The following is a 10,729-nucleotide window of genomic DNA, read 5'->3' on the forward strand; positions in this document are numbered from 1 at the left end:
ACTTAAAGGGGTCATATGATGTTGCTAAAAGGAACATTATTTTGTGTATTTGGTGTAATGAAATGTGTTTATGCGGTTTTAGGTTAAAAAAACACATTATTTTCCACATACTGTACATTATTGTTTCTCCTCTATGCCCCGCCTTTTTGAAACGCTTTTTACAAAGCTCATCGTTCTGAAAAGCGAGGTGTGCTGTGATTGGCCAGCTATCCAGTGCGTTGTGATTGGCCGAATTCCTCAAGCGTGTGACGGAAATGTTACGCCCCTTACCATATTGTGATGCCCTGTCCCGGCCGTAGCAACGAGACAAAAACATTAAAACCCATTATAAACGAGGCATTTGTTGCATCAAGTGGGGACATAATTACGGATTATAATGACTTATACTGTATTTTTACGCGTTGCGTTGCATCGCATCGCCAGCGGATTCGACAAAGGAGCGGCCGGCGTGCTTGCGGCAACCACATGTGACGACCCCGGGTTGGACTCCGCTTCGTCCACGGTGAAAGCCGATCCGGCGATCCACATCGCGAAGTTGATGTATTTCCTCAGCGACCAGCACGGATCAGCTCCAGGCATGACGAAGTGGATATCGTCCTCTTTTGGAAGGCCAAACAAAGTAGTTTCGCTTTCACAACAAAACACACAGCGCCTTCACGACATGGCGGCGGCGGCAACAACAATACTACAGCGAGAATAAAAGTTACGCGTTCTTTCTTTGCGTGAACATTTGGGCGGCGTTATGCAAATCTTCCCACATCGTGATGATGCGTGTTAGAATGAGCCGTTTTAGATAGGCGTAGTTGACTCTTTGTGTATTTGTTCTTATTTTTTACTGGCTGTTCACTTGTCTTTAATCATGTTTGAACTTTATTAGTTAGGTTAGTAGTTTTTGCAGTGGTATCGAAGAAGTACTAAGCTTTAAGTAATAAATGGAAAGCAAAGTTACACTGAAATATCTTTTTTTCTTGCTGGTCCAAAAAAACGATCCGATCCGTGACTCAAAAACCGTATAATTATAATTAATTTCTGTGGACACTGTGATGCTTTTCAGGATTATTTGCTAATAGAAAGTTCAAAATCATTTATTGTAAAAGTCTTTACTGTTTTTTTTTATAAATTTAATGCATCCTTGCTGAATAAATGCATTCATTTCTTACATTTCATAAAAAGTATTAACCACAGTAATATGTTATAATACTTTTAAAAGTACCATGCATAAAACACACTGCACACTATGATAAAAGTTACAGTATTATATAACCAATAAATACTAATAAATAAATACTAAAAATAAACTAATAAATATGTGCTAAAGAGCAGTATTAAATAACTAAATATTTTTCCACAAAAATGTTGTAAAATGCAGTGCAGGGACTCAAATTAAGCTTTTGTTTTTAAAACTATAATGTATTGGATTTCAGTGGTAGCTTAGGCAGTTTAGTTTTTATGCTTTATGTACAATACCTTATAAAAAACAGTGACAGTATTTTGTCATGCTACATTGTTATTTATTTTATTTTATTATAATTTTTTAAAGCCATATTACTAAAAAAAAAAAATAAAAAAAATAAAAATACACTATTGTAAAAATAACTGACCTACTGTCTTGGTACTAAAATGTAGTTACTAGCATCCCAACTTTAGTTAGTTAGTCCCCAAATATTAAATGAATATTTCATCATAAATGCATTACAACACTGTGCATGCATATATGTGCATAGAAAATGTTACCCAAATACCTGCTGATGAAAGACAAAGATAGCAAAATACTGAACATGTTTTGGGGGAAAACATTGTCTTTATGTACCTGAAACATAAGAGGTGTGGTGGCAGAAGAGAAATTGAGACTCTTGGCAGTGTGGGACTCTGGGTCGTATTTGGACATGCAGCCTTTGATGATGACAGTTTTGGCAGTGCCCTGCTCTCCTATCAAAAGCACAGCCTGAAACACATGAAGAAAATGTGAGTAGACTCCAGAGAGGGCGACCATCTGTCCTTGTGTACAGCTAATCATAGTGCTGGCAGCACAGGAAAAGTCTTGATGACAAACAAAGTAGCTGTCCATTTAAACAAGCCTCACTCAGAGGAATCAATAATGCAGCACTACATGGTGTAATTGTTGAGAACCTACACTAATAATGCTTTTATAAGACCCAGAGGCTTTTATAATACAATCTACAATTGCAGGCCAATTCACAAAGAAACAGATAACCCTATTCCACCAAAATGGTGCTTGTTCATGTGCCAGAGCCGGTGCTAATGGGTGTTCAGTCAGATTTTTGTGGACTGAATAATGAGAACTATGTATTCTAACAAACATAGCCTGTTGCAGTCTTTTTAATGCTGGTTTTGAGAACATATTTTAATATCCAAAGTAACTGAATTAGCGTCTTTATCATGCTATATGCTCCCAATTGCACATACCCTAACACATTTCTTGTCACCATTTCTTGACAATATAAAATATGTAACAGGCAGATAAATGTGACATGACAAGACATGACAAAAAGCTTTCAAAATCAAAATACACAAAATGATAAATGTGTCAGTGCTCTGACAGCAAAGGTTAACTTTGCATAAGTTTCAGAAAGCAATTAAAGTTACTGATGGCAAGCCATTCCCTGGTCCGCATTTCCAACAGGGTGTGCTTGCATCTCTCAAGTAAAAACTTGCTGTAACTCAAATTCGGCATGTTGCGTTGCGTATCACTCTAGACAGCTAATGTCAATTAGCATTATTGCTGCAAATCTGTTTCGTAAATTGCTTAATGCTCCAATTTTGAATGTTAAACAAAAGCAATGTTGAATGTAACAGCAGATAGGGACAATTATCTATGCATAATGAATACATTATGGACCTTTTCCTCATACAGTTTTATCATTTATGCTGAAGACTTGGAATCAAATGCACAAAACAGTGGACTACGACTATGAATCGGTTTATGGTGCACAGCTGTCTCACAGCAAACAAAATAATAAAAAAAAGTAGTTGATTAATTTATGAATGAATGTTCATTCAAAGTTTAGTAAAATGATGAAATCCCTCAAAAGAAGTTGCAGTCAGTTGCATGTAATCTTGCAAAAACGATGCGGTACAAGTAATCACACAGAACTTTAAATGGCGCTCACCTTGCCCTGCTTTGCAATGGTCTGGATGAGAAAGTCAGTGCGAACATTGTCTACATTGGGCACCAGTATGGAGCCATACTCTGGTATGGAGTCGGGTGGGTAAATATACTCTTCCACTCTGGTATTCCAGTGAACCCAGTGGCCTGCAAAACACACAATAGCTAAATTTCCATTGTCAGCACTCTGAATAGAGCATAATGCAAGCACCTTCATTAAAATTCCAGACCGAAAAGCCAATGTGTTCTATAATTAAATAGGGTTATTAGCTCTGGTTCCGACTCACAAGTGGAGTTTTTGGCATGAAAATGCGGGATGGGAAAGTTTATCTTATTTAGACATGAATGCTGCCAATTAGGGGTCTATTTGAATTGCAAAGTGTACAATATTTTGCAGTAACAATTCTAAATGACCTTGTGAACTAGAGACTTTTGGGTCTAAGCTATTTTGTTATATGCTTTAGCTGTAAAAACAAGTCAGCGTGGAATATACTCATAAAACCCAACAAAAACAGAATCAGTTTTAAACAAAACTTTCTTGAGTGTCAGATTTGTCTGGAGGCAGACTACAGATTCGGTATTCTCCATAAGCCTGCAAATTTGCCTCTCTATACAAAAATGTCAGAGAAACTCTGTAGCCTGCTGCTTGAATTGTACTGACAGATGGAGTAATTTCCTTGCATGTTCCTGTACAGAAGAAAAATGGTCAATTAGTGTTTCCTTGTCATTTACCTTGTCATTGGAAAAACTATAAATTTTCCAATTTATAGATCATTTTTTCCAATTTAAGGCAGATCAATGAAGGCAGAAGTTTCTATATTGATTAGTTCACCTAATTACAATTTACCTAATTACTTTAGATAAATGGAGGAGTTGTAGAAAACAGAACCATAATTGACAAAGATAAATGTATTGAGTGATAGATGCAAAAATAAAGCAAATATAACACTGGGTAGAAGGAGGTGTGCAAGTATATTAGATACCATCATTAGTGACGTAAAAGTCGAACATAGTGTCCTCGCTGTGGGGAGGGATGTTGGGAAGGTCAAGGTGAATGCTGTCATGGTGACGGAGCCATCTCTCCAACTTCATTCGATCATCCAGTTCCAATAGGGCTCCCACACTCCACATCAGAGCGAAGACATACAGACGCTCCATGTGCTCACGAGACAGCTCCCCTCCCTGCTCCTGATGGGTTACATCATCAAAGACATCATCAAAAGTCTGTCAGAGCACATAGGCCTGATAATTTATTTATTTATTTATTTTTGCACAATAAACTAAGAGAACAGATATTATGCTTAATCAAACATATCCAAACCAAAAAAAAAAAAAACAATAATATATTTGGCAAGGGTATTGTAAGCTACTTCACATGCGAGAAGGCTAGCCAATCATAACATAAAATGTCATTTAATTATACATATCACACTTGCAATAAATAAATAAATAAAAGCCTATTTATTTCTAAAGGTCAAAGAGAGAGTGATTGTGACATATGAAGCTTTGGCTAACATTGTAAGTAGATTTCAGAAGGCCAAAAAAAAAAAAAATTCTAGACTACAGTATGTCCACTTTACAATAAATATGCTTCTTTCATATAAATGAAAGAAAGGAAAAGACGCCACTGCACCAATCTGTTTTCATAAACGAATACATTTCAGGCCATGCATTTGGGAATAAATGTTTCTTTTTGACTTAACAGCCTGAAGTGTTAATATTCTTTATCGTCCTTGACAGAAATGTCACAATCATTTGCAAGTTGTATTGTTGGGGCACCATGCACACTGTGTAAAAATGAATTATTTCAAGCCTAAAGTGCTTTTGAAGGTTACAGGTCCTTTTTTTTTTATAGAGCCAGTGGGTATAATGTATATTCAGCTCATGTTTAAATGGGCCGGAATTCTCACATAATGATAGTGTGGTGACAATAGGGTTGTATAATGTGCATCTCATAGCTAAATGCTTTACGAATGTCAGTGTGAGGGATAATGCATGACATTTACTGGGAACAATTCATTCTAATCATATTCATCACTTTCAGATAAGGTGAAAATCTGCATGGGTCGAATATTCAAACTGGTCAGGAATTCATTATATTCATATCTGTAGACTGTTTTAAGCTTTTTTTTGCTTATGTTATATAATATCATAATAAGTTGACATATCTGATTTTCTTCAGCTGATCAAAAAACATCCAATATTTCAGTTTAATGACAACCACTGTCAATATAAGTAAAATATCACTGTATGAAATGCAGTGAAATCGTATTATTTTAGCAGTTTTATGGGAAACAAGACTGCTAGATGATAGGAGCGTAAAGGGTCTGGGGTTAGATAAAAATATTATAGGATATAGTGCCAAAAGATCATTACTGCAGTCCGCTAATTGGTGACCCCTAATATAAAGTGTATGTATTAACCACTGGACTACAGCTCTTTTCTTTAATGACAGAAATCGAAGTTTAAAACCCTTATTTTTGATTTACAAGATAGTAGGCAGTCTTTCATGGTTGCAAAATCTGGGTTAATGAGGACTACAGCTGTTGAATCACAACCTTGGGCTGAATGAGTCCTTGCAGCATGTTTATGCACTGCATGATGATGAAGGCCTCCAGCATGTCCATTTTATACTGCAAAGACTGAACGCTGAACCGATACAGCTCAGGAAAGGAGGAGGAGAAGAGCTCCCTCAGGACCACTCCTTCCTGAGGGGAATGGTTCTTCAGCCAGCCCTAAGAGCACACACACAAACACACAAATAAAAAACCTGTTGGGAAGAACACACAGAGAGTGGGAGACAGAAGTCCACACACAGAAATTAAATGAAGTATCCTTTAGAGCTCAAAAATAGTTTGTCCTTCTTCTCTGTCTTTCTCTGGCTCTCCCTCATTTACTCTTCTTCCATTGAACAGTTGAACACTTTGAAGTCTGTTATAAAGACAGAGCGAAATGCCTTGGGAATTTTAGACTCCATTAATTCAGAGTGGAGTAAAAGGAATAACTAGCATAACCATTGGTTTCTACTTTCGTGGTTCTGTGGATGCCTTTCTTCACTTCTATGATGCAAATGTGGAGGGATATATTTGTAGACTTTTGTTCCTCCACTGAACGTCCATTCCCCCTAAAACTTCAATACTTCAAAAAACATTCAAATTTAGCGATTTCATTCAAGTTCTGTAGAGGCAAGATTGCTTCATATGATGAAACTGATGACCAAAATCCTTATGGATTTGGATTGCCATGAGGGTGAATAAATGACAACAGAATTTAAATTTTGGTTGAACTCACCCTTTAGGTCAAACACAGAAATGTCTGAGTAAATAGACAACTTAACAGAATAGTTCACCTCAAAATTTAAATTCTTGTCATCAGTTGCTCACATTCAAATTTTAAAATCCAAGCAATATACTGGAATCTCTTTTGGTGTAGTTATCCAGTCTCTTTCACCCTTATGCCAATTCAAACCTGCGCTTTATGATGTTCAATGTGGTGTCCTTTGGCCTATTCTGACATGCACGAAACATGTAAGCATTATTGAAATTTGAAAGCTACAACAGATTTTCCACCTAAATTTTGGTCTCTTCCTCATACAAAACTACTGTTCAGAAGACCATTTTATAATCATGAATACTTGTATGATACCTTTTTTTTTGTCTTTTTTAGAGCTTTACAGTCACTTAGACTTGAAAAAGAGTTAAATGCCTCCTTTATGTTACATGGAAAGTGAACACTCAAACAATGGTGTAAATTAGGGCTGCACGATAAAGATTTACCGCTGATTACAGAACCGGCTTTCTGACAAGATGCGCATTAAATATCGCATGCGATTTATCATGCAGCCCTAGTGTAAATGAATTTTCATTATGAGTGAACTATTTCTGTTGATTTTATGCATATAAGTAATGGAAGCAAGAATCCTCTGACAGGTAATAGTTTTTTTTTTTTTTGATTACTTAAATTCAGTGCATTAAGAAGGCCAGTATGTAACAGTATGCAGTACCGGCACATCTAAATTTTAATCTTTAGTGTACCGCCACTTTTTCTTGTGCACCAGCACTTTTCCTGTGTTGCCAGTATACGACAAAGCGTCAAAGCATCAGAGTCACTGTCCGTGAGCAGCTGAAGCCCTTTTTCCAGAGTATGAAAGTGCATTTTTCGGTGATTCAATCACAAGCTGTCAGCCGAGATTCATTTATCATATATTCCATTTGGTAAATATGCATTTTGAATGCATCTCCTCTGATTTGTGTTCGGATTTCATCACACTCTACATTATTTTCACTGAGTGCGGCGAACCAACCCGAGTAACACAGCTTATGAGCGAGCATGAAAAGGGAAAACAGCTGTGATTTTTAGTGCTAATGTCATTTAAATTTAAATTAGCTGACTATCTGATAAGGAGATACTTTTTTATGTATACTACAACATGATGAGGCTAATCTCAGATTATATTATATTGTTATATTGTATTATATGCATATTATTCAAAAGAATATAATAAATGATACATATGATAATACAATATGGGGGGGTCACTCAAGAGAGTACTGGCACATTTTTCCCCACTTCAAGCACTGCTTAAATTATCTACACATACAATACCTAAAAAAAAGGATGATTCAGTACTGGTTCCTCATCACCCACCTCCAAAATAGGGCTCCAGTTAAGGACAGAAGAGCTCATAAACACCATTCCATTACGGGACACTGTGGCTGGGGAAGCGTTATCGATGTTGTGTGGCTCAAACACAATCTTGCAATTAGGGGCCATGGGGATGCGGTCACCATTGGCCAATGTCAGTGTGCGGTTATCATCCAGGACTGAGTTTAGGTTTTCAATCCATATAGCATCAACTGGCCCATCAAGGACAATCCATATGTGTTCCCCTATACACAAAAATGAAGTACAAATGAGAAATGAAACAGATACAGATACAGATACACAAAAGCATAATGATGTGGCTTCCGTCAGTCATTATGATCAATGATTGACATTTGATACCTCATGGCTGATTGCTTTGCCCATTAGTGTCTAAAGGCCTGTTTGATGTCTGAACTTGTTCATTGATTTAAAAAGCCCAGTTGATAGGCTTCAGCGTGTTTTCCCCATTTAAATAAACCATTCTCTTTCATGTGTTATACATCTCTGCCTTTTATGTAAAGGGAGGGCAAAGTATGGCCTTTGCCTGTTTGAGAGGTTTTTCAACCACTTTGGAAACCATCAGCTTTTTTACAGAACTAACCAGATCAAAAAGCCCTGAGGGGCTCTGCTGACATATATTAAAACACTTAATCCCTTAAAAATAAAAGTGTTTTTGCACATTTCAGACCAGACATGCCAAGTCTACTTAATAATTTTAATGTTCACTGCTTTACACTTTTAAGGTTACTTTGATAAAGTGCCCTCCGCTAATATTGGCACTCTTGGTAAATATGAGCAAAGGTGGCTGTGAAAATAAATCTGCATGGTTTATCCTTTTGATATTTCATTCAAAAAATTCACAAAATCCTAACCTATCACTGAAGTAAAACAATGGAAAATGTGTGTGTGTGTGTGTGTGTGTGTGGGGGGGTTGGGTCTTATTATGAAATAAATATTTTTCTCTAGTTCACTGAGACGACCATGGCAGAAGCTTCATTTTGTGCTCAGTGACACATTTTTGTGTTGATTTTGGGTCATTGTCCTGATGGAAAATCCAACCACGGCCCATTATAAGATTTCTAACAGAGGCAGTCAGGTTTAGATTTTTTATCTGTTGGTATTTGATAGAATCCATGATGCCATGTTTCTGAACAAGACGTCCAGGACCTCCGGCAGAAAAATAGGCCCACAACATTAAAGATCCAGCAATATATTTAATCGTGGGCATGGGGTACTTTTTATCCCTGTTTGAAACCCTCCTGAACAACATGTGGCGATGTAGGGGCTGTTTATTATTATTATATTTTTTTTTAGGCTTCCAACTAATCTCTGCAATTCTCCAGCTGTGATCCTTGGAGAGCCTTTAGCCTTTTTGGCTTTCAAACTCTCCTCCTCACCATGCATGAGGACGATATAGACACTCATCCTCTTCCAGGCAGATTTGTAACATCTTTAGTTGATTGGAACTTCGTAATTATTGCCTATTATTGCCCTGATTGCCCTGAATCCTGGAATTAAACCACGCCATGCTGGTTTCGTCTGGCCAGAGGAGAACTGGCCCCCCGACTGAGCCTGGTTTCACCCAAGGTTTTTTCTCCATTTCTGTCACCGATGGAGTTTTGGTTCCTTACCACTGTCACCTTTGGCTTGCTTAGTTGGGGACGCTTGACTGATTGCACAAACACTATTGGAAGAGAACTGAACTGGATGATGACATCACTGAATCATCAATGAACTGACTTTAGCTGAAAAATGACTCTGTTATTGTCTTCTTGCATCATTGACAAACTATTTTCCTGTTTAACACTGTAAAACTGCTTTGACACAACCAGTATTGTATAAAGCGCTATACAAATAAAGGTGACTTGACTTGACTGATTGTGGAAATGGGTATTTTCAAAGCTTTAGCTATTTTCTTACAGCCACTTTCTATTTTGTGAAGCTCAGAAATCTTGTTCTGCACATCAGAACTATATTCTTTGGTTTTACTCCTTGTGATGGATGATTAAGGGAATTTGGCCTATGTGTTCTCATATTTATGATCCTGTGGAACAGGAAGTCATGGCTGGACAAAAATGTAAACATGAATGGGAATATACTTCAGAGGTGTTTTAAAATTTCTAGGGGTGCCAATAATTGTGGCCAACAAGCATTGGAGAAAAACATTTATTTCAAAATGTGAATTTCCCCCCACGTTCAATTGTTTTACTTCAATGAAAATTTAGAATTTTGTGAATTTTGTTGAATGAAAGATCAAAAAGATAAATGATGCAGATTTATATTCACAGCTGCCTTTGCTCATATTTACCAAGGGTGCCAATATTAGTGGGGGGCACTGTATATGTGAATAATCTCAGGAAATACAGTTTTTAGAGCTGAAAAAAGCTTCATGCATATTCTATTCCTTTTTTTTAACAGGTGATCTACCTTTCTTTGCTCTCAGTGTTTTCCTCCAAAGAGTGGAAAAGATTCCATCAGTCCAGTCATTGGTTGCCACATCAAGTCGACCAAACATTTGAGGTGCAGTTATAGCTTTAGGGTTCATGCGCATCTCTCTGTGAGGCTGGCCACAATCTAGACACGAATTTACAGTCAAAATCAAACATTAATTAAAAACATGTAATGTTTACATTACCTATTAAATATTGATGGTAACACCATGGCCAGCTGGTTTTTGTGTCTAATATCTAATTCTCACCGGTCATGGCCTTCATCAGGGTATGAATGCAGGTTGTTTTTCCTGCTCCGCTGGGTCCTAGTGCCATCATCCCATGACGAACTCTTTGAGTCTCAAATAGCTGAATGACCTTTAACCTCCATGGTGGGTGATTGATTAGACCAGCCTCAGTTACCTAGTAGAAAAACGAAGAGATAAAAAAAAATTTTCCCTTAGTGTAATTTTGGTGTAAGTTCTAATGATCAATCAAATAAAAGTTTCAAATATAAATATATATATAT

General features: G+C 37.0%; 1 protein-coding gene across 1 annotated transcript in view; it reads right to left on the bottom strand.

Annotated features, from left to right (window-relative positions):
* The window catches only part of LOC107751901 (dynein heavy chain 5, axonemal-like), a 122,326-nt gene that overhangs the window by 75,938 nt on the left and 35,659 nt on the right, over positions 1–10,729 (bottom strand). The window contains exons 41-47 of the mRNA XM_016567673.1: positions 10,470–10,623; positions 10,199–10,345; positions 7,775–8,016; positions 5,686–5,862; positions 4,111–4,315; positions 3,132–3,274; positions 1,811–1,945 (exon numbers count right to left, since the gene is read on the bottom strand). Of these exons, the coding sequence (XP_016423159.1) occupies positions 1,811–1,945; positions 3,132–3,274; positions 4,111–4,315; positions 5,686–5,862; positions 7,775–8,016; positions 10,199–10,345; positions 10,470–10,623 (1,203 nt within the window). The remainder of the gene's footprint in view (positions 1–1,810; positions 1,946–3,131; positions 3,275–4,110; positions 4,316–5,685; positions 5,863–7,774; positions 8,017–10,198; positions 10,346–10,469; positions 10,624–10,729) is intronic.

The sequence above is a fragment of the Sinocyclocheilus rhinocerous genome, unplaced genomic scaffold (genome assembly GCF_001515625.1).
Source record: "Sinocyclocheilus rhinocerous isolate Xijiao unplaced genomic scaffold, SAMN03320098_v1.1 scaffold752, whole genome shotgun sequence".
Lineage (NCBI taxonomy): Eukaryota > Metazoa > Chordata > Actinopteri > Cypriniformes > Cyprinidae > Sinocyclocheilus > Sinocyclocheilus rhinocerous.